This window comes from Lepidochelys kempii, chromosome 21, assembly GCF_965140285.1.
Source record: "Lepidochelys kempii isolate rLepKem1 chromosome 21, rLepKem1.hap1, whole genome shotgun sequence".
NCBI classification, from domain to species: domain Eukaryota; kingdom Metazoa; phylum Chordata; order Testudines; family Cheloniidae; genus Lepidochelys; species Lepidochelys kempii.
The window spans coordinates 16,439,200-16,463,720 of NC_136400.1; the positions used below are offsets into that span (position 1 = coordinate 16,439,200).

The 24,521-nt window shown below is 51.2% G+C and overlaps 1 protein-coding gene across 1 annotated transcript; it reads right to left on the reverse strand.

The window, feature by feature from the left end:
- Positions 1-7,446: 7,446 nt before the first annotated feature.
- GPR25 (G protein-coupled receptor 25) lies at positions 7,447-8,541 on the reverse strand. The gene has a single exon (XM_073319604.1). It carries the CDS (start codon positions 8,539-8,541, stop codon positions 7,447-7,449), a length of 1,095 nt encoding a protein of 364 aa, XP_073175705.1.
- Positions 8,542-24,521: the final 15,980 nt, after the last annotated feature.

The following is a 24,521-nucleotide window of genomic DNA, read 5'->3' on the forward strand; positions in this document are numbered from 1 at the left end:
TAGCCCATTGCTCTCACAAGCCGGGGGCTGGGCTGCCTCAGGAGAAACGCTGCCCGTGCAGCCCCATGGCGCCCAGACAGGCAGTAAGGGGCCTGGTTATGTGGGACAGGGAACGACCCTGGGGGCAAGGGGGCTATGAGGGAGCAGGGACTCCACGGTAACAGGAAGAAGGGTTAGTGTGGAGGAAGGGAGACAGGGAAAGTGATGGGGCAGGCAGAGGGTCTGGGCCAGGATAACATGGCTGAGGCAGGAAGGAGATGGCACAGGATCCCATACTCAGGACGGGCAGTGTGAGTGGAGAGCAGGGTAGATGGGGAGGGGGCTGGAGAGGAACAGACTGGTCCCCTCATGCCCAGGGGTCAGCAGAGGGTAAGTGGAGCCCCATCCCGGTCAGCCAGGCCGTGGCATGTCTGTGTGCTTGGAGGCAGGATTTTCACGCAGAAGCTGCGGCAGAGGCCAGGGGCAGAGCAGGCATCAGAGCCAAATGGAGCATGTGGGCCTGGCATTTGCTGCATGCATGATTGCTGGGCCTGGCATTTGCTGCATGCATGATCGCTGGGCCCAGCTGGCTCTTCTCTGCAGGGTGAGAGACTCAGTGTTGGACCCATAGCGCCTGGCAATACTGGGAGCGTCTCAGGGGGCTTGGCAACAGGCAGGGCATCAGGGGCTGCGAGCAGGGGTAGGACAGGATGCAGCGGGGGCAGCAGGGAGGCTGCCTGGCGCTGGCAGTGCTGGTTGCTAAATAGAAGTGGATGCAGAATGGGTCAGAGGCTGGGAGATGGGTGGGAAGCAAGGGTCAGACTGGGGGCGTTGCTGGGCGCAGTGGGACTGGACAGCAAAAGGCTGAGATAGGGCAGATGAGTAGGGAGAATTTCCAGGGGATGGAGAGACGCCCTAAGCTTGAGCTGGAAAGTGAGACTTACACACAGTGAGAGACTCAGGGACTGAACCTGGGGGATGCAGGGTGGGGGGACCCTTCGTGGGAAAGAGCGGAGGAGAGAGTCCTCCCAAGTGAGAGGGAGGGGAAACCTGAGCTCCTGGGCCCGACTCTGCACTCATGCCTGCCAGTGCGACGTCTCACTGAGCCAGACACACTCCTGAGTCCCAGCAGCCAGAATGAGACCCTGGGGTGCGGTGGGTGGCAGAGGGGAGGCGAGCGAGTGACCAAAGGAGGGAGGGAGGGAGGGAGGGGAAGGACAGAAAAGAGAACCTGTGTGAGGGGGAGGAATGGAGATGAGACCCAGGAGGAGGGACAATTATTGAACTTCCCAGGGAGAGTGGATCTGGGGGGAGCAGAGTCCCCAGAAGCTGCCAGCTATGGAGGGGGGACCACAAGGAACAGAAGGGAGATGGCAAGGGATGGATTTGTATCTTGTGGCAGAAAAGATGCTGCCCATGTGCTCTGTCCCCTGGGCTGTCTCGGGGCACTTCTTCCAAGTGACCTGCGTGCCTCCCTGGGTGGCCTCCCTTTAGACTGGCTACCTAGACAGCACCCTCCATGTCCACCCACCATCCTGCCGGGTGACGGAGCAAGTGGTGCCCACGCCCCAGCAGTTCTCTGCTAGCTGCACCTCTCCCCGGGTGGAACCTGCAGCTCTCCTGTACTTAGACTGGACCCAGGGCCACAGACCCATTTCCAGCTGCTAGCATGATGGGCCTGACCCTTCTCCCTGGGAGCCATGGCCAGCAGCTGGTTACAGGGACTCACAACAGCTCCTTCCAAACTGCTGTACTGTCCAGCCGCCCAAAGGTACACAACGAGCAGCGCAAAGGGTTAACACCATGATGGGGCCACACTCCTGGGCCTTCCAACAGCTCCTTGCCTCTCTCAAAGGATGGATGAGCCCAGCTGCCTCAGCCGCATCCCGCAGGGCCTCTGCCTTCAGCCACAGCCCTGCTGCACACACAGCCTAGCTCCGGATCTGTCTGTCTGACATGCACCCCACAGCCCCGTCCTCTCTAGGCAGCCATTGCCCAATGGGTCTCTGGCCTTTGGAACTTAGGCTCTAGCCTGGGCCAAACAGCTGGGTCATGTTAGGCCAGCACCTCAGGAGAGCATCTGCCCTCGCTCATGGTCCAGCCATTGTCCTCCTGAAGTTGTTTAGCCTGAGCTATCTTAGCGCTGACCATTGTGCTGTTTCCTGCTTGATTTTTCCTAACAACCCTTTGCATTCAGTGCCGCACAGTCAGAGTCATATTGAGCAGGTAAACTGAGGCACATATATAATTCATTACAAAATCATGCAGCTCTTGCCCTGGTTCTCCACCCCATTTTTAGGGCTCTCCTAGTGGGACCATCTGTGCTATCAATCGCAGGCTGTAGTGCAGTTCAGTGAGCATGTTCGAACCTGTTGGGCTGGAGAGGGCACGTTCCTGGGCAAAGCCAGCTGAGTTTAGTTTCAGTATTGTAGGAGGTCATTGCATTAAAATGTTAACGTGCCAGTTATTGTGTGGGGGAGTGTAGGTAACGACTCTAGGGGGAGACAGGGATAATGCACACACCGGGAAGGGTTATGAGCGCCGAGGGACTCTTTTAACCAATGTGCCAGACAAGACTGAGCTCTTAGCTGAGTGGGTTTCCTAGGAAATACTTGGGAGGAGGGGACGGTAACTTCTCCCAACCAGACCTGGAGCTCATTGGCTGCTGATTACCAGTTCCCAGGGCCCAGAGATCAAAGGTGAAAGCTGCATTTAGGAGGGGCTTGTATCCATGGGGTGCTGTCTGAGCTAACAGCTGTTATGAACTTGTGAACACAGGGAAACCCTCTTGGTGGGGTTTGAAGGACCTACGCAAGCCCTCGCGGGAGTTGGGGTGAGCTCTGGTAAGCTTATCAGCAGGCGTGTAGGTTCCTTTATGCTTTCTCTGTAATGCTTTCACCTTAAGAATATCCATGCTTGCTTAGAAAGGGCTATGTGCTAACTTAACTGTGGCAACTGCACTGTGCAGCGCCTCTGAGGAAGGAAGGCAAAGCAGCGTGCTCTGGCAGTCTGCTGAGCTGGGGCACTCAGAGTGCAGGCAGGGAGCTGTGCAGCTGGAAATACCCCAGTCAGGAGGGAGAGAGATGTGGGTCTTCGCTCAAGAGAGGTGATGGCTGGGGATCTAGAAGCCTGAGAGATGATGCCCTGGTTGGACGATGAGGGGGAAATAGAATCATAGAATATCAGGGTTGGAAGGGACCCCAGAAGGTCATCTAGTCCAACCCCCTGCTCGAAGCAGGACCAATTCCCAGTTAAATCATCCCAGCCAGGGCTTTGTCAAGCCTGACCTTAAAAACCTCTAAGGAAGGAGATTCTACCACCTCCCTAGGTAACGCATTCCAGTGTTTCACCACCGTCTTAGTGAAAAAGTTTTTCATAATATCCAATCTAAACCTCCCCCACTGCAACTTGAGACCATTACTCCTCATTCTGTCATCTGCTACCATTGAGAACAGTCTAGAGCCATCCTCTTTGGAACCCCCTTTCAGGTAGTTGAAAGCAGCTATCAAATCCCCCCTCATTCTTCTCTTCTGCAGACTAAACAATCCCAGCTCCCTCAGCCTCTCCTCATAACTCATGTGTTCTAGACCCCTAATCATTTTTGTTGCCCTTCGCTGGACTCTCTCCAAGTTATCCACATCCTTCTTGTAGTGTGGGGCCCAAAACTGGACACAGTACTCCAGATGAGGCCTCACCAATGTTGAATAGAGGGGAACGATCACGTCCCTCGATCTGCTCGCTATGCCCCTACTTATACATCCCAAAATGCCATTGGCCTTCTTGGCAACAAGGGCACACTGCTGACTCATATTCGGCTTCTCATCCACTGTCACCCCTAGGTCCTTTTCCGCAGAACTGCTGCCTAGCCATTCGGTCCCTAGTCTGTAGCGGTGCATTGGATTCTTCCGTCCTAAGTGCAGGACCCTGCACTTATCCTTATTGAACCTCATCAGATTTCTTTTGGCCCAATCCTCCAATTTGTCTAGGTCCTTCTGTATCCTATCCCTCCCCTCCAGCGTATCTACCACTCCTCCCAGTTTAGTTACAGGTTTAAATACAGGTGCAATTGCCCTGAACTGAGACTCCTGGTTCTGTTACTTCTGTGCTCCATGACCAGTACCTTCACTGGGTACTGCAGGTCACGTTAGCCCTTTGAGTTCAGCCAGTTCCCTGGGGTTTATGAATTCTCTGGCTTGCATCCTGTGGGAGGACAGACTAGCTGATCATAGCAATCCCTTCTAGCCTTAAAGCCTAGGGGTCTATCAAAGGCAATCTGAGGAGGGAGCAAACTTTCTTACTGAGGACATAGCTATCAACACTAGCAAGGCACTGAACATGCTGAAACAATAATCGCTTTACTGGAGCATCAATTCTGCTGCAGCAAACGAATAAGGGAGGGCAGGACCCACTTTCTGCTCCTTTATGGTGGATCTCAAACCGAGAACAAAGTCTCGGAGAAAAATCTGAGCTTCTGCACTGCCAGCCAGCCTGCCAGTGAGTGTGGGGAGCAGGCATCCACCCCAGCCAGGCAGGAGGGCGGGAAGCCTTCAAGCCCTCTCCCAATCTGAGTCGCCACTCATAGTTTAGAAATTGCCCCACTTTTCTTCTTCTTCAGTGCCCATGGTGGGATCGGAGGGGGTGGGCCTTGCGGGTTTTCCCACAAATGAAGACCCACTATGGCAACTCCTCTGGGAACTCTGTTATTTCTAACAGAGTGCAGGGTTCTATGGGCATATCCAGTGGTGAGCTGGAGCCGGTTTGCACCAGTTCGCGCAAACCGGTTGTTAAATTTTTCAGCCGGTTTAGAACCAGTTGTTAAATTTTGCAGCCAGTTGAGAACCGGTTGTTAAAGGGGTGGGCAGACTCCTGTCCTGCCCGTCCCGCCAGAGCTCTCGGCTCCCCCTGTGAATTTGTAGTCACCTGGCGGCACTGTGCGCCTTTGGCGGCATTTCGGCGGCGGGCCCTTCACTTGTTCCGGGTCTTCGGCGGCACTTCGGCAGCAGGTCCTTCAGTGCTGCCGAAGACCCAGAGCGAGTGAAGAGCCTGCCGCCGAAGTGCCGCTGAAGACCCGGAGCGACTGAAGGAACTGGATCTTCAGCTTCTAGCAGCTCATCCCTGGGCATATCTGCACTCTGACCAGCAGACCGCTCTGATGCCTTGGCAGCATGGGATGGGGGAGGCTGGACAAGGTACAGGAGGCCCATGATGCCCTGGCTTCACTGCTATTATTATGTGAGCTAGCTTGGATTTAGCTAGGTCAGAGCCTGCGCTGGTATGTCTACACATGTTCCAATCACACCCCCAGACTGCAGAGTAGCCAGATTCTTAGACATTCTTACTGCTGTCTAAGCTACTTCCCTTCGGTATGACAAGTGTCTTCCCCAGGGAGAAGAACCCATGGCAAGGCTAATAACATTGGGCTCTGTTATGACACATGCCCTAACACAGAGGTCCAGTGGGATTTAATTAGGTTATTGTGTGTGAGTGAAATGGCAGCTGATTAGTAAAAACACACTTACTGGGACTGAACAAGAGCGTCACAGACATCTCTGGTAGCTGGAAACCTCAAACAAGGTTTCAGTAATTAACTGATATTTAATGAATAAGATGATTGTTTTATTGTGCTGGGGCTTTTAGAAGTTGAGGGAAGGTCATGCTATAGTGCAGAAGTTAGGGAAATATAGTATAAAAAACTGTCCAGTGTTATGGGCATTGTTTGTAACCCAAAGAATCCTCATGGGCTAAACGGTAAATGTGGAGTGGCAGCACTGTGCAATAGGTCTGTCTCGAAAGATGCTGATTTTAGATACCAGAGCGACTTCCTTCAATTCAGTAAAACCAGTCAGTATTAAAGCATATTTATTACACAACTATGTAATAAGAACAGAGCTGTTTTAATTGTGAATGTGTCTTTTCATTAAACGTACAGATTCTTGCTACCAGATCTATTTTTAGTTGTGTTAAGTTTAATAAAGCATATTTATTATACAACTGCTTAACAGAGAGAGAGCCCCACATGGTTCTGTCACATGGTCCCAACTTCAGTAATTCCGCCTTTGTTGTTACTGTAGATCTGTAACAGGAGCAAGCAGCCATGGTTTATTGAATTTGCAATAACTCTGAGAGATAAATTCAGGGGTGGCGATACACATTTAAGGCATTCGGTTTTATAACGTACACCTCAGGTGTGATTCCAGCCTTGGTTTCCCTGGTAGGAACCCACTGACATCAGAGCCCAAACCTGCCAGGCCTTGATCATGCGAATAAGCACATAGGCCCAGATCCCCAAAGGTAAACAGAGGTCTAGTTCCCCGTGAAGTTAGGCAATGACATACCCTTGAGGATGTGGGCCATAGAAATCAGTGGGGCTACTCACATGAGCAGGGATTGCTCCTGTGAGTAAGACTGGCAGAAGTGGTTCTCTGGCTTTGCGCTGGGGTAACCGAGACCAGAGTTTGGCCCCCTCTCCGGAATTCTCTATTTTTGTTGCTCAAGCAAACCTATTTGTAGTGCCGCATCCTGCCCTGCTGCTGCCACTGTTCCCCTCCCCCCGCCCCCGCTACTCCTGGGGAGTGTGAGCTCTCATCGCCGGAGCAAACCTCAGGGCTTGTCTACGTGTGAAACAGCTGCGCTGCTGCAGCCCTTCAGTGTGGACACTCCCTACGCCGGCAGGAGGAATTCTCCCATCGCTGTAGCCAATCCACCTCTCCAGGAGGCAGTGGCTAGGTTGAGGGACGAATTCTTCCACTGACCTAGCACTGTCTGTGCCCGGGGGTTACGTCAGCTTCGCTACGTTGCTCAGGGGGGTGGATTTTTCACATCCCTCAGCAGTGTAGCTGGGTGGATCTACAGACCAGGCCTAAGTAACCCTGATGCTTCTACAGGCTGTGAGGCTGCATTCAGGGTGGTTTCTCCCTCACTGTATTTCTGGGATGTGTGACTGCCCCTGGGAAAGGCACTGGATGTGCCTGATTTCCTTAGCAGGGGAAGGCAAGGCCAGTGGAGAATCCCTCTTCTCCCAAGGGTGCTGGGGAAGGAGAGAGCAGCTGTTAGGCGAGGTTTTCATTTCAATGGGAGCTGTGTGGCTAAATCCCCTAGTCATCTTTGAAAATCTTCAGCCTCTTCCTTTTCAAAACCTGTGTTATAACCTCTACGAATACCGAGTGAAACTCTGCTCTTGCAACTCCCTGGACATCAGTGGAGTTATGGCAGGAGAGGAGTGGATCCACTAAGGTTCTGCTGACACCCAGGTGAGACAGACTGGCGTTACAGCTCTACACAGACCTGGGGGGTAGCTTAGCGATGCTTTTAGAATGAGATCTGTCAAGAAAGAAAAGCCCTTGTCAAAATTAACCTGAAAGCTGTCCAAATAACTGGCACATTTTACCTACACAAGAAGCAGCAACAGCGACTACCTAGCCTGCCTCAGCCCTCAGGGTGGAGGCTTGTAACCCTACCCATCCCCTCTTACATCTCCAGCCGAATGGAGGCAGGTGATGGTGGCTTGTTCCGGCTGGCGAACATGAGGCTGGACTCAGTAGCGGATGAGACGGACAAGACCGAGGTTTGCCGTGTCTCCTGGAAAGCACCACAGACCCGGAGCCGTTGTTGCAGCACCTGGCGTCGGAAATGGTGATCCATCAAGGCATAGATGACGGGATTTACGCAGCTGTTCATGAAGGCCAAGCAAGCACTGATGGTCAGGCCCCGTCTGAGAGCCATTAATGCCCAGCAAGACAGATCTGCTCCCTGGAACGTAGAGGAGAAGAAGAGGAACGCTTTAAAGGCATTGAAGGGCAGCCAGCAGCAGATGAAGGCACCGATGATCGTGAAGATGATCTGGAGGGAGTTCTTTGTCCCCTTTCCCAAGCTGATGTGGTTCAGCAGCTTGAAGGAGATGGAGCAATAGCAGAATAAGATCACTCCCAAGGGCAGGAGAAAGGTCAAGATAAGCAAAGCCAGGCTGAGCACCTGGAAGGTGATAGAGTCCTCATCCTCGCACAGTTCACCAGTGGTATCCTCTGAGGGGCTGAGCTTCCTATACATCATAGAGGGAATGCCTAGGAGGAGAGAGACAGCCCAGATGCAACCACAGGCAATGATCAGACAGTTCTTGGTCCCAGTAGATTTGGAGTCCACACGCTTCATGACCACCAGGTAACGCTCCACACTCATGCCCATTAGGAACAGGATGCTGGAGCTGCGGTTCACAGAGATGATAAAGCTGCTGAATTTACACATGCCTTCACCAAAGTACCACTTGTTATCATAAGCTGCTGACACTGCCCAGAGAGGCAAGGTGCAGACAAAGACCAGGTCGGCAACAGCCAGATTCAGGACAAAGGTATCCACCAGCCTCTTGCTGCCTTTCTTCTTGGCCATCAGTACAATCACCAAGAGGTTGCCAGTGAAGCCAACGAAGAAAGCGATGAAGTAGAGGATGGGAATGTAGCACCAAGCGTAGGGTAGGTCCTGTGGTAGGCAGGTATTTTGGAGGGGATTATAATCCGAGTAGACAGCAGAAGATGCTTCATAATTTACAGTCCAGGGTTCAGTTGTCATTTTTACAGCTGTCTTCCCCACTGAGCAGCGAGAGTTGCAGGAGAGCGTTCTTCAGGCACCTGCACAGGGCTGGAGGAAGCACGCTAACTGCGTAGCTGACTGGGTGGTGTTTAAATCTCAGAATGTTTTTTTTGTTGTTCTGAAATCTTCTTAAGGCAATATTATGCACTTCCTCTTGCTGTGAGGGCAAGGATGGCAGGGCGGAGAGTGTATCAGTGGGTGTGAACAACTTGGGGATGAGATGAGTTAGATTTAATTTTGGAAACAAAAAAATAAAGAAAAATAGAAAAAATGAAGAGTGCATGACAGAGGTGGGGTGGTGGGGAACAGGGAGGGTTAGAATTTACAAGCAAATAAAGGCCAGAAATGCAAAATGCTCTTCTGAAAACACCCTGCAAACACAAAACCCTTCAAGTCCCAGTTCTTTCCTCCACACCTACAAATCTTGCAAAATGGTACAAAACAGAATGAACAGGATCAGTGGGGGCAAGAGGAGATACAGCTGCTGCTTTGCAATGTATGTACATAGCCTGAAAGGTTACTTTTCCCATCTTGGTTTTTACTTTGCAGAGCTCAAGAATATTATGTGTGGTGCTCCCTGCTTTTAGCTGAAGCACTGCTTGGAGGGTCTGACTTGACTTGTGAGCTTTCTTGAAGGGGTGGGGAGTTGAAACTTTAACAAAGGCATTTTTCTCCAGAGTGCTTCTTGAACATTTGATCTAATTAACCAAAGCAGAGTTTTAAACAGTGTGAATAAAAAACAGCCCCCCTTCAATTGGAGGCTTATCCAAAGCCCATGGAAGTCAAGGGAAAGATTCTCATTAACTCCAGTGTGTTTTAGATCACACATTTAATCAAAAAGAACAGGAGGACTTGTGGTACCTTAGAGACTAACAAATTTATTTGAGCATAAGCTTTCGTGAGCTACAGCTCACTTCATCGGATGCATAGAATGGAACATATAGTAAGATATAGATATAGACACATACACTGTTCCAGAAGCAGTGTTAGCCCATTTGTACCCACTGGGTAGCAATGCAGTGTGCAGAGAGGAAACTGAGGCATGCCTAGGCTTCAGAAAATTCCCACTTCATCACACACAGGGTTAACTTACTAAATGACCGATCCTTTAAATGTTAAAACTTCACACTTCCCTAGTCTCAGTGAAGGATTACTGGAGGTAGGGTGACCAGATGTCCTAATATTTGGGGCTTTGTCTGATATAGGCACCTATTACCCCCTCCACCCCGACCTGATATTTCAGAGAATCATAGAATATCAGGGTTGGAAGGGACCTCAGGAGGTCATCTAGTCCAACCCCCTGCTCAAAGCAGGACCGATCCCCAACTAAATCATCCCAGCCAGGGCTTTGTCAAGCCTGACCTGAAAAATATCTAAGGAAGGAGATTCCACCACCTCCCTAGGTAACGCATTCCAGTGTTTCACCACCCTCCTAGTGAAAAAGTTTTTCCTAATATCCAACCTAAATCTCCCCCACTGCAACTTGAGACCATTACTCCTCGTTCTGTCATCAGCTACCACTGAGAACAGTCTAGAGCCATCCTCTTTGGAACCCCCTTTCAGGGAGTTGAAAGCAGCTATCAAATCCCCCCTCATTCTTCTCTTCCGCAGACTAAACAATCCCAGTTCCCTCAGCCTCTCCTCATAACTCATGTGTTCCAGCCCCCTCATCATTTTTGTTGCCCTCTGCTGGACATTTTCCAATTTTTCCACATCCTTCTTGTAGTGTGGGGCCCAACACTGGACACAGTACTCCAGAAGAGGCCTCACCAATGTCGAATAGAGGGGAACGATCACGTCTCTCAATCTGCTGGCAATGCCCCTACTTATACATCCCAAAATGCCATTGGCCTTCTTGGCAACAAGGGCACACTGTTGACTCATATCCAGCTTCTCGTCCACTGTAACCTCTAGGTCCTTTTCTGCAGAACTGCTGCCGAGCCATTCGGTCTCTAGTCTGTAGCGGTGCATTGGATTCTTCCATCCTAAGTGCAGGACTCTGCACTTGTCCTTGTTGAACCTCATCAGATTTCTTTTGGCCCAATCCTCCAATTTGCCTCGGGCCCTCTGTATCCTATCCCTACCCTCCAGCGTATCTACCTCACCTCCCAGTTTAGTGTCATCTGCAAACTTGCTGAGGGTGCAATCCACACCATCCTCCAGATCATTAATGAAGATATTGAACACAACCGGCCTGAGGACCAACCCTTGGGGCACTTCACTTGATACCGGCTGCCAACTAGACATGGAGCCATTAATCACTACCCGTTGAGCCCGACAATCTAGCCAGCTTTCTATCCACCTTATAGTGCATTCATCCAGCCCATACTTCTTTAACTTGCTGGCAAGAATACTGTGGCAATGCCAAAAGCTTTGCTAAAGTCAAGGAACAACACGTCCACCATTTTTCCCTCATCCACAGAGCCAGTTATCTCGTCATAGAAGGCAATTAGATTAGTCAGGCACGACTTGCCCTTGGTGAATCCATGCTGACTGTTCCTGATCACTTTCCTGTCCTCTAAATGCTTCAGAATTGATTCCTTGAGGACCTGCTCCATGATTTTTCCAGGGACTGAGATGAGGCTGACTGTCCTGTAGTTCCCAGGATCCTCCTTCTTCCCTTTTTTCACACTTGCTGTCTGGTCACCTTAGCTGGGGCTGAGCCTGAACAATATATTTAGTTTAACGGTGGGGTTTTTCAAAGCCTCGTGCATTGCCTGAAACCTCGTGCACATGGGGAAGTGATTGTGCTTTAGCTATCCCAATCGAGTCATAGCAGTGCAGCGCCCCCTAGTGTGGACACACGTATACCAACATAAAGGTGCCCATACTGGCATCAATCTTCCCGTGCGGGAAAGGGAATACGGGTACAGTTAAAGCTATAGGCCAGGTCTACGCTAAGCATATGCCAGTATACATATACTGCCATGGGCTTTGGGTCAGGATCCAGGAGAAGGTTAGCAGGTGGAGTCCTCCTCTCTTTCACAACTCACTGGGAGCAGGAGCTTCCTTGTAAAGTTGTTGGTTTTTAGAACTGTCTCCTGCTTAAAAGCAAACAGGCTCTTCTTTTGATCAAATCTCATGGATTTTTAAGCCAGTCCCATGATTGTTGGGTCTGACTCATGCTTTTGGGGAGCTCACTAAATTGGAATAGTGAGGGCCTCACTATCTATATGGGGTGGGGTTAGAGAAATCCTCAGCACTAATTAAATCTGTTTGCGAGTATAAATGAGGTACTCTTGGAAAGGAGATGAGAGAGACAGATGTGGTTAGAACTGCAAATGCAACTCATTTCAGGTGGCATTTTCTCAGTGGTGCTCATGGCCGGCAGCTCCAAATAAGGTAATAATCTCAACTGGTTTTGAATTGATATAGGTGTATTGGTCTGTTTGCAAAGCTAGACTTGATGCAGTGTAAGAAACAACACTCATGCCCTCACCCCTTCCCTGGCGAGTTCTTGTTTCGTAGGGGATTTTATTTGATTTAAGTATTATCAAAGTTGATCAGATCATGAGAACAATAAGTGTAATCGTAGGGAAAACAGACTATCAACTTATCAGTTGATAAGAGTGTCTTGCCCAAGGTCACCCAGCAGCATAGTGTTCAGAAATGTAATATCCAGGTTATGGTAATACCCATATACCAAATACCAGTGTCTTGACACCAGCTTCTAAGACAAAATGCTGATGGTTTAAGGGCTATATTTTATCTTTCCTTTTCCATCATTAACACCCGAAACATTCCCCGATGCAGCTGTTTTAAGAGGCTGATTTAAGTCCACTAAAACCAGAACATGCAGGTCACTGTTGGAGACTGAGGGTGGAGTGTCACTCTCACCTTTTCATCTAGTTCTGCTCTGTGTCGGTTTGCACACACTGTCCCCTCTCTCCCGAGCTGCCCTATGAACCTCCAAACTCAAAGCTAAATATAGTCAAAACCTCAGACTCTCCCCTCCTCTTGCATCTCCCTGTGGACTGCTGAGTTGTGTGTTTATGCCCTGTGAAACCATAAATAGATTCAAGGTTCAGTTGAATGGATCCAGGTTCCCTCAACAAATTCACAAACCTCAGTAAACAAACTGGAAAGCAGTTTTGCAGTTTCAGATTTCATGGTGAAGACTGGCAAACTCCATCTCCCAGTCTATCTTTTGCCCATTCCTTGGTGCTGGCATGTAGGGTCAGCCCAGACCTAGGGTTGCCAACTCTGATTGAAGCTATTCCAGGAGCGTTTTTTTCCAACATGACATAATGTCATTTTCTTAAAATAGCCTATTAAAATCTCCCAGATTGTTTTCATTAGTCACTGGGAGATTGATGCTGATTCCAGGAGACTCCAGGCCAATCCTACAGGGTTGGCAACCCTACCCAGACCCCCCCCAATAGCTCAGATAAGGCGCTGGGTTAAGGGTAGGTTTCCAGCATTCGCTCCAAACATCCCTGGTTTGGTGGGACCAGGTCAGGCCATTCACTATTCTCACCATTCTTGAGCTGCAAATGCTAAAGACTGTCCAAACACTCCATTACAGACAGCTGTGACTCAGCCCCATCTATATATATTTTAGTGGTTTATTTCCCCCGCCTTTCTTTAAATCCCAGCCATCTTGGTTTCATAACCAACTCCCCCCGCCCCAACATGCGAAACCAGGCCCATTCGCACTGCTCCCAGGGGCTCCGAGTCTGCAGCAGCTCTGGTATTCACTGGCGTTCAGACCCGCATGCAAACTGAGACACCGCTGCTTGTACCACTCAGAGGTTGTGGTACTTTACTGAGGAGAAAACATATTTTTCATACAGGAGGGTAAACAACGGGTGGCCTGTGTCCTGGCTGAGACCTGTGAGCGCTCTACAGCTGGCTGTAGTGTAGTGGTCGCCCTTCCCCTTTTAGCTGCTCCACTCCCTTCCTCCGTCAGCTGCTCAAGCTTATTGCATCCGATGAAGTGAGCTGTGGCTCACGAAAGCTTCTGCTCAAACAAATGGGTTAGTCTCTAAGGTGCCACACATCCTCCTGTTCTTTTTGCGAATACAGACTAACACGGCTGCTACTCTGAAGCTTATTATTGGCCATGCTTTAATGTGCACATCTAGCCATTTCCTCTAAGGCAAAGTGTTCAAAAGATCTTAGCATCTTGGTGCGGGGCTCTTTCCGAAAGCTGGCCCTTGGTGCAGTGCCCACCCGAGAGCTGAGCCCTTCCGACAGTCAGCCCCTCATGCCATCACTCCGCTGGGCCCCTCTGCAACTACCCTGACTTCTGCCCTGGGGGATGGCCAAACTTCCCTCATGTTTGCAAAGGGCTGGAGCTCCTGGGTGTGCAATTGAGCTAGGAGTGTGATGCTGCACTCAGAGGATGTGGTACTTTACCAAGTAGAAAACCTGCACAGTAGTAAGAGCTGGAGTATGTGAGCTGGGGGGACGCTGCAGCAGAAAAACTGAGCACAGCCGCAGTCAGCGGGTCTTTTCCTTTGGGAATGAGCTTTATAGCAAGAAATTAAAGTGAGTGAATATAGGCAACAGAGAGCAAACCCTAGACGCTCCCCAGCTGGGGTCTAACTCTGTCCTATGACCCTCGGCGTGGAACCCGACCTCCCTTGGGCATTCTCCATCTCCGCCCCCACCCCCTTCGCAGCCACTTTTACCCTTTCCCCTGAGCACCCAAGCAAGATGTGGGGGGGAAGGGATCAGCTGAGGGGTGGTTAACCCTTTGTTCCCTGGAGACTATGGCGTGCCCCTGCACCCAGCACATACAAGTGCAAGGTATTATTGTTCTTATGAAACCTGATCATGTGGCTTTGTTTTCTTCGTAATAGAGAAGTACTGTTCTGGGGGTGCGGGGGGGGGGTCTCAGGGCTCCATGAATCAGGCGTTCCTGAGTCATGCAATAGCAGCTGGCTGAAGATAAGTGGTGAGTCTGGCTAATCCCATTGAGGGCTTGGGCAGCAGCAGAAACTGTCAAGAAGTCTGGGATGGGCACAAGCACTTTGGGGAGGCAGCCTGCCATGCAGAGCACTATGTAACAGGGATCCTAGGGGTGCTGAAGGCCTCTGCTGTGGGGGAGATCCTGGCTCTCTGCAGGACTGTTAGACAGAGGAGGGTACAGGAAACGCTCTGGGGGCAGGTAGAGGGCACGTAGGCTGTTTGGAGCATGATTGCAAACCCTTCCAGCTGGTCAGGCTACGCAGCATCGCACAAGCCTAGGTGGGTATTGGTGGGGTCCAGGCTAGGGTTAGAGTCTTATTGTGGTTGTTGCCAAAGGGGCTAGTAGGGAGAGGATGGAAATTAGGAGCCTCCCATCCCATAAAGAAAAGTAAGTGGGAGGGGAAAATAAACTGGAGAGGGGCGGGGGGAGGCAAAGGTCAGGACACCTCCCCTCAAATATATCACCTCTTTAAAATTACACTGTAGGGGAGTACATGCTCAGCCAAGCATAGCCAGCTGGTCATCTCTGCCAAGCTCCAGCGCTCCTCCATTCCCCCCGCCTCCAAACTCCCTGTGGGCCACCCTCCCATCCCCCTGTAATGCAGGGACTCCATAGGCATAGTTTGTTGAGGGGAGCATGGGAGGGTGTTGACCCCCCCACCCCCAAACTGGCAGCCTGGGTGTGCAATGTAACAAGTTCTGCAGAGGAGACAGGAGACTGCTCCCAGTTTGCGCCCCGGATGCCGGGAGTCAGAATTTTGTTTATAAACAGAGTGATTAACAGATGATTAAGATAAGAAAGGACTGGTAGTGTAAGCAGGGTCTGAATGAACTGAATGAATTCTCCCTGACCACTAGCTCCAAGCGGGGAGACTTCAGGAGAAAACTGTATTTATATGAACACACCTACTCTGCCTAGTTATCCAGCAGATAGAGCAGTGTTGCTCAAAGTGATCAACTTTGGCTGGTGTTTGGTTACAAATCACTGTAGTACTGAATGCAGGGGGAATGAGATGCTGTTACCAATGTGCTGTCATTATTGTATGAATGAAGGGAAGCAGAACTGTGCTTAAGCTGTCCCCAAGGTTGGGGTCACCCAGTGATGCTTTGTACCTCCTAGGAACACTCTGCACCCTCATGGTCATCCTTATAATATGATTGTGTGGTATCTAATGCAAAGTTTGTCATGGCAGGTGTCTTCAGAAGGCTCATGATGTACTGAGCATTGTTGCTATTGTAATGTTAGCGTAGTCATTGTTACAGTAATGTTATTGGTTGTAATTTCATGTATATAGTTATGAGGCTGAAAATATGTCCTCATGGCTTAAAGCAAGCCAAGGCAAAAACTCCCCAGGAGCAGAGGGGCAGTTTACTTCTCATCAGGGCATGCATGGGACAAACCCAGCCCAGTCTCAGAGGAACAAAGGACACTGGCCTAGGCAACAACAAAGGATCTGTTGGACTCTCAAGTGAGTCACCCCCTTCCTTTGGTCAGTCAGGGACTATGATGAGGTAATGCTCACCTGACCCCGAAAGGGCGGGGCAAAGCCAAGGGGGAAGAAAGGACAGGATAAAAAGGGAGACACGTTTGCCATGCTCTTCCTCTCTCTTCCAGCTCCATCTACAGCCATCACCAACACACCAACTGACTCAAGCACTGATCAAAGGGGAGAGCCTGGCTGAAGGGCAACCAGCCAGCCTGTAGTGAGAAGCATTTATGTTTGTAAGGGCACTGAAAGTGTTAAGAGCAGCTTAGAAAGCATTTTGCTTTTATTTAATTTGACTAAATCTGTCTTGTTATGCTTTGATTTATAATCACTTAAAATCATAGAATCATAGAATCATAGAATATCAGGGTTGGAAGGGACCCCAGAAGGTCATCTAGTCCAACCCCCTGCTCAAAGCAGGACCAATTCCCAGTTAAATCATCCCAGCCAGGGCTTTGTCAAGCCTGACCTTAAAAACCTCTAAGGAAGGAGATTCTACCACCTCCCTAGGTATCTTTGTAGTTAATAAATCTATCTTTGTAGTTAATAAATCTAATTTGTTTATTCTACCTGAAGCAGTGCATTTGGTCTGAAGCGTGTCAGAGACTCCCCTTGCGATCACAAGCCTGGTACGTATCAATTTCTTTGTTAAATTGACAAACTCATATAAGCTTGCAGCGTCCAGCGGGCATAACTGGACACTGCAAGATGGAGGTTCCTAGGGTTGTGTCTGGGACTGGAGATACTGGCTAGTGTCATTCGGTTGCACAATCCAAAAGCATAATCAAATATTGGTGAGGAGCCGGAATAGGGGCTGCAGCCTGGCACACTCCAGATATGTGTGCCAGGATTTCTCTCACACCGCAAAAGGGGCAGGTGTCTGGGATGGGGTGAACTGCGCCAAATACATGCCCGTGCTCACGGCTCCATGAAGGAGCCTCCAACTGATATCCCCGGCAGGCCTCAGGACCAAGGTGGAATATAGGCTGGCCCACTGGGTCCCGCCATTTTGTATCGGGGCGGGACACGAGGATGAGGGCTTGAAGGGTGTGGAGCACGAGTGTGTATAGATGTTTCTTTGGCATGGTCTGGAAGCAGACTGGCTGAAGCTTGTGCAGCCGGCTCATAGTGAAGGGGTGGGGGCCCCATGAAAAGGTCCAGAGGGCCTGGAGTGGAGGGTGGGTGGGGCGTGCTCTCGTGCAGGACCCGGTCAAGGTAAGCCCAAGCAGCAGGCGGCAAAGCGGCCCTCACCTCCTGAAGTACGCACTGGGGAGTACAAGGCCTGGAGAGCCCCATACGCTGAGTGAGCGTCAGGGGATCCAGCCAGTCTCCCCGGTCATAATCCAGGAGGTCTCCGACTCTGGTGACTTCTGCCAGGACCAACCTCTGGTGCACTGAGGGGGACTCCGCCACCTGCACATGGAGCTGGGGGTTGTGTAGCAGGGGCTCCGCGAGGAGATGGTGGCCGTCACGGACCTGGTTGTTGAAAGCAGTTTTCAGGTCCGGAGGAGGTCCTAGTAGAAGACCGGCAGCCCGGAGAAGTCTTGCGGAAGACCTCTCGGATGGAGATAAAGGAGCCGCCGGTCGTATTGGAGCCCTCAGAAGCGGCGCAGGAAGGCATGCGCCAGTACTTTCCACGCCGGACTACCTGCACCATAAAGGAGCCTCTGCAGGGCCTGGAGGTGGAAGACATGGACCTGAGTGTGCAGACACTTCAGGCCCTGCCCTCCCTCCCTCCAGGGTTAGATGGAGAACCCCTGCAGGGACCCAGTGCAGTCCTGACCAAAAGAACTCCAGAATCGATGTCCGGAGGTTGGCCAGAAAACCCGGGGCCGGGACCAGGATGTTGAGCTGGTACCAGACCATGGACAGGACTAGTTGATTAAGCACCAGCGCTCTTCCTCGAAGGGAGAGACACCGGAGTAGTCCTGTCCATTTCTGGAGCCGCTCTATCACCCTGCCCTCTAAATCATGCCAGTTCTTCAGCAGAGAGGGATGCGTGGCAGAAAGGTAAACGCTGAGATAGAGCAGCGGACCCGCGCTCCACCGGATGGCCTGAAGCGCGGGTGAGAAGGAGCTCACCTGCCAGCCGTCCCTGACTACCACGCCAGAGCTCTTGACCCAGTTGACCCGGGTGGAGGAGGCTGCCGAATAGATGGCCTGGCAAGCCTCCACCCGTGCCAAGTCGCCTGGGTCCTGGACCACGAGGAGCACGTCAGAGTACGCCAACAGGACCAGCTGCAGCTCCGGCTCCTGCAGCACCAACCCAGTCAACCTCCTGCAGAGGAGAAAGAGGAAAGGCTCAATCACCAGAGCATACAGCTGGCCTGAGAGGGGGCACCCCTGCCGTACTCCTCGCCCGAAGCTGACCGGTTTGGTCAGGATCCAGTTGTGCCTGACCAGACACTCTGTGGAGGCGTACAGCACCCAGAGAAAACCCACAAACTGGGGTCCAAAGCCAAATGCTCGCAGAGTGCTTAGGAGATACCCATGATCCACCCTGTGAAACGCCTTCTCCTGATCCAAGGACAGGAGGGTGAACGACGGACCATCCCTACACCCGAGTTCCAAAAGGTCCAGGACCAGATATAGGTTGTCAAAGATGCAGCGGCCCGGGATGATGTAGGTCTGGTCTGGATGGACCACGTCCACCAGCATGGAACCTAGTCACAGCGAGATGGCTTTTGCTACGACTTTGTAGTCTGTACTGAGGAGCAAGACGGGATGCCAATTTCGTAAATTGCGGAGGTCCCCCTTCTTTGGCAATAAGGCGAGCACAGCTCACCTGCATGAAAGAGGGAGGACTCCGCTCCGCAAAGACTTAGCCCAGACAGTGGCTAGGTGGGGACAGTGACTAGGTCTGGGCCGAGGACGTCCCAGAACACGAGGTAGAACTCCACGGTCAGCCCGTCCATGCCCGGAGATTTACTGGTGGGCATGCGACGGAGGGCTTCCGAGAACTCGGCCAGAGTGAGAGGCAGCTCTAGCTGGTATCGGTCGCCTGCGCTGACTGTAGGGAGCTCCTCCCAAAGCACTCTGCAAGCGTTAGGATCAGTTGGATCCAGGGAGAAAAGGCTTGGGTAGAAGGCTCTCTCCCTCCCGCACATCTCCACCGGATCCGTGAGGGGGGTGTCGTCTTCTGCCAGTGAAGTGATGTGTTTCTTGGCCCCCCTCTTTTTCTCCAGGACATAGAAGAAGCAGGAGCCGCGATCCATCTCCCGAAGGAGGCGGATGCAGTTTCGAACAAAGGCACCCCGGGCCCGATGGTCCTCGAGGGCCCGTAGCTCCTCCCGCTTCTCCCGGCATGCTCTGCAGAGGGGCGGATCCTCGGGGCTGGCGGCCAGAAGCCTCTCCAGCTCTAAGACCTCCCATTCCAACTGCTCTATTGCCTCATCCCTCCATCAGCCAGTGCCCCAGGTATAGTCACGACAGAAGAGCCGGGCGTGCACCTTCCCCAGGTCCCACCACCGCCGCGCCGAGGGAAATGCACGCCGCTGCCCTCGCCAGGCCAGCCAGAACTCCCGGAAGGACGTCACGAAGCCCGCATCCTCCAACAAGCTGTTGTTGAAGTGCCAATAAGCCGGCCCCGGCCTCTGCGCGCAGAGGGAGGCCGTCACGGTGGCTAAATGATGTTCAGAAAATAGGGCCAGCCCGATGCTGGAGAAGTGGGCTCGTGAAAGGTGGAAGCGTGATAAATAAATGCGGTCCAACCGGGAGTGGCACGACCAATGGGCCTCCGCCCGGACAAAGGCGAACGTGGAAATGTCACCCGGGTGCTGGTCGCGCCAGCTTTTCCCTTTACTGAGTTGGCACTACTAACTGTCTCTGAGGAGGCCAGTCCTCCTTGTGCCCACCAGAAAGGGTCTCGTTGTATAAGAGTCCCCCTTCCATAACAAACCTGGGCCTATTGGAAGAGCTGAGAGGTGGTGGGGTGCTCCGTGCCGCCGTCCAACTCCCTTGAGGTTCTCATCCGCTTTCTGCTCTGCCTGGAACTTCTCCCTTGATGCTGGAGACATTAGTTCATCGCTAGGTTGTGGACTTGGGCTTGGTCCCAGTGGAAGTGATGCAGGTGATGGGGGTGTCTCTGTTAACTGTGAATCGCTCTCCGCTGAGGCACTAGGTTGTATTTGAGGCTCCCGTTGAGCTTCTTGTGCTGGTTTAGCTACTGCTGCAGGTGCTGGCTCCCCTGACTCTGGCGGGGTTGCAAGCACGGGCTCTGGTGCTGACTGCTCTGCCAGTTCCGATCCTTGGGCTGGTTCTGGCTGGGTCCCCAGAACTGGATTTACAACTGCTTCCATAGACTTTGGTCTTGGGTCTGGTTCCACCATGTCGGGCTGGGTCCCCGGGCCTGTAGTATCAGGGGATCCAGACTGGGCCCTTGTAGGAGGCTCAGGAATGGAGTTAGGTGTTGAGGCCTGTTTAGCCTGGGTGCGGGTGACTATCCCCACCCTTTTTGTTAGCCTCTCATGGTTGGCTAAGTCTTCTCCCAGCAGTATGGGAATGGGATAATTGTCCTAGACTGCAAAAGTCCATATTCCTGACCAGCCCTTGTACTGGACAGGCAACTTGGCTGTAGGCAAGTTAAAAGAGTTAGCCTTAAAGGGTTGCACCATCACTTGGGCCTCTGGGTCAATGAATTTGGGGTCCACCAGGGATTGGTGGATAGCTGACACCTGTGCTCCAGTGTCTCTCCAACCAGTGATCTTCCTCCCGCCCACACTCAGTTTCTCTTCACTCTGGGGGTGTTTGCAAGACATCTGGGCCTGAAGGCTCTCAGTGGGATCCCAGGGTGAGGAGTTGCAGTTGGCTGGTGCTCTTGGGGCAGTTGGCCTTCAAATGCCCCAGCTCATTACATTTGAAGCATCACCCTGCTGACTGTGGGCTGGGGGAAGGTGGGTGGTTGGAGAGTGGGGTGGTGGGATGAGAGGGCATCTGGGGTCTCCCTGGCTGTGTAGAGGGCTACTCCTTGTGAGGTGGGGCCTTGGGATGACTCCGCTGGTTGGGTGTCATCTCGGGTTGCCCCTTCTGGTATCCCCACCAACTGCTACTAGCTTTCTTCTTCTCCGCCACCTCCACACATTTGGCTCCAATCTCCCCCGCCTCAATTACAGTTGTGGGCTTCCCATCTAGGATGTACCTTTCTGTTTCCTCAGGGACACCCTCTAGGAACTGCTCCATTTGCATTAGGAGAGACCGATCTTCCCGAGATTTAACACATGCTCCTGATAACCAGACATCCCAATTTCTTACAATGTGGTCGGCATGTCGGGAAAGTGCCACGTCTGGTTTCCATCTTAGGGCTCTGAACCACTGACAGGCCTGCTCAGCGGTTAGCCCCATTCTGATTCTGGTCTCTTGTTTTAAAAGTTCGTAACTGTTCATGTGTTCTTTAGGCATTTCAGCTGCCACCTCTGCTAAGGGTCCACTGAATTGTGACCTCAGCTCCACCATATACTGGTCTTTAGGGGTGTTGTACCGAAGGCAAGCCCTTTCGAAAAATTTTAAGAAGGCCTTTGTATCATCGCCTACCTTGTATGTGGGGAATTTCTTGGAATGGGGAGCGGTACCTGGAGAAGGACTGTTAGGGCTACCTGATTGATCCAGCTTAGCCCTTTCCAGCTCTAAATGCTTCAGCTCTAACTGCGCCTCCAAGTGCTTCTCCTCTGCTTCCGCCTCCAAGCGCTTCATCTGTAGGAAGAAATTCCTGTCTTCCACAGTTAGAACTCGGTCTGGGTTAAGGGCATCCCTCCATCTTGGCACTCGGATCTCGGGTGGGGGAAGGCTGACCCTTCCCTCCTGGAAAATCTACAGTCCCCCATCCCCTCCCTGCATTTTTGTCATGGAGCTGGATGTCTGGGCTTGATCTGGGTCTGTCTTCTCCATGGTGTGCTGCTTTGGGAAGACTAGTTGCCCTAAGGTTTTGGTGACCGACTGCAACCTCATGCACAGGTTGCCCTCCTCTAGCCTAGCTATTTCATTGCAACGAAGCTAGGGGGAAAAAACAAAACCAAAACCAAAACACACCTGCTTGTTGGACTCCCTGGCTTTGCAGGCTGAACCCTTTACGTGCCTGTTCCCCCTCAGGCAGCAAAGAAAAGGGGGAAAAAACCTCCCTGGCTTTACAGGCTGCCAAAAGGAAAAATGTGTCCTTTTAAAATCCTGAGGTCTGTGCTTCTGGTTCAAAGTGATCCCCCTGCTCTGCCACCATGTCAAGGCTGATTCCCCACTCTGGCACTACGAGGGCAGAAGGTGGGGGCCCGCAAGGACTCTAAACATTAATACTGGCCACTCCAGGCTTGTATGAAACTCCCAAGGTTACAGCGTCTCTCTGACCTTGGATTTGTAGATGCTGCCACCACCCAAGTGCAAAACCTGTTTGAGAGACCAGGAAGGCTCACTTGGGAATTCCTTCCTGTGGGGCACCCTCAAGCCCTTTCCCTCTCAACCCCAGGAAGAGCTGAGAAAGAAAGATAAAAACAAACAAACCAGCTGTTGCCACCAGTTAATTTAAAAAAAAAAAAAAAGAAGTGCACAAACCTCTTAACACACAGAACTCCAATCCTGTTCTTTAAAAAGGTAAATTTTATTTAAAAAGAAAGAAAAATACATCTGAAAACTCAGGCTATTGCTAGATTTAAAAAGAGCAAATACAAGAATTAGGCATCAAGGATAGCTTTCTTGAGGTCCAGCTTAGAATCATAGAAGATTAGGGTTGGAAGAGACCTCAGGAGGTCATCTAGTCCAACCCCCTACTCAAAGCAGGACCAATCCCCAACTAAATCATCCCAGCCAGGGCCTTTGTTTTTTAAGGCCTGGCTTGACATTCTCCCCTCCCCATGGTCTAGGGGATCAATCATTCAGGGAATCGATGCGCTAAGCTCTGTTGGGCTCTGGGCGAGAGGAGCGGGGAGTTGTGCTGGAACATGTTCCTTGGTGCCATTAGCCATTTGTTTGAGCTAAGCCAGAGAGCAAAGGTGCTGGAAGCTGTGGAGCAGGAATTGGGCTGGCAGGTAGTTTGAGGTTTGGTTGGCCATTTGGATGTGGAATATATATTGGGTTGGATCTTGTCAGGGCTCTCTCCCCACCCTAAACTCTGGGGTACAGACGTGGCGACCTGCATGAAAGACCCCCTAAGCTTATTTCTACCAGCTTAGGTTAAAACTTCCCCAAGGCACAAATCCCTTCTTGTCCTTGGATGGTATTCATTGCCATCACCAAGTGAGTTAGACAAAGATTCAAGGAAAAGAACCACTTGGAGTTCCTGTTCCCCAAAATATTTGCCCCAAGCCCACTCACCCCCTTTCCTGGGGAAGCTTGAGAATAATATCCTCACCAATTGGTATAGGTGGGCAGAGGCCAAATCCCTGGCATCCGATGAAGTGAGCTGTAGCTCACAAAAGCTTATGCGCAAATAAATTTGTTAGTCTCTAAGGTGCCACAAGTCCTCCTTTTCTTTTTGCGAATACAAACTAACATGGCTGCTACTCTGAAACCAATCTGTTTTTTTTAAAAAAAGAATCTGAACTTTATAATAAAGAAAAAAAAGTAAAAAGCACCTTTGTAAAATCAGGATGGAATGTAATTTTACAGGGTAATCAGATTCAAAACACAGAGGATTCCCCTCTAGGCAAAACTTTAAAGTTACAAAAAAACAGGAATAAACCTCCCTCTAAGCATAGGGAAAATTCACAAGCTAAAACAAAAGATACTCTAATGCATTTCCTTCCTATTACTTACTATTCCTGCAATTTAGATGCATCATTCAGTAGGAGTTGGATTACTTGCTTGGTCTCTCTGTCTCCTGAGAGAACACACACAGAGCACAAAAACAAAGCCTCCCCCCCCCCACGATTTGAAAGTATCTTCTTTCCCCATTGGTCCTTCTGGTCAGGTGCCAACTAGGTTAATTGAACTGATTAACTCCTTACAGGTAAGGGGATTCTGTACCTCTGGCCAAGAGGGATTTTATATTACTGCATACATAAAGGTTGTTCCCCTTCCCTTTATATTTATGACAGATCTGGTTTGAGGTTTGGGTTGGATCTATGCTGAGCAGATGGCAGGGGCTCTATGTGTCCCCTGTTTCCCCCCTTTGGTGTCCAGGTTTCCCCAAAATCAATCGGGGTCTGTCCACTGAGGCCTAGGATATTCCCTGACCTTTTGGAATTGATTGGATGTGGCCTTCCGAAGTTCTCCTCTCGCAGACAGATGGATGGAGCAATGCCATGGAGGGGAGGGAGGGAGGGGGGAGTAGCTGAAAGGAGTCCCTGAACTAGATGAGGGAGGACGGTGGCCACAGAGAGCTTGTGATCCAGAGGTTTTGATAAAGAAAATTGCCCGTCGGAAACATAGGCACCAACTCCGTGGGTGCTCCAGCCCTGGAGCACCCATGGGAAAAAATGGTGAGTGATGAGCACCCATCGGCAGCCATGACCTACCCAGCGCCTCCCATGTGCCCCGCCAATCAACACCCCTCCTCCCTCCCAGTGCCTCCCATCCGCTGGTGACCCCCTCCCAGCACCTCCTGCCTGCCATGGATCAGCTGTTCTGCTGAGGGGG

What these genes read in the sequence shown, in the direction of transcription:
- GPR25 (XM_073319604.1), bottom strand. Translation starts at nt 8,541, where the DNA reads ATGACAACTGAACCCTGGACTGTAAATTATGAAGCATCTTCTGCTGTC.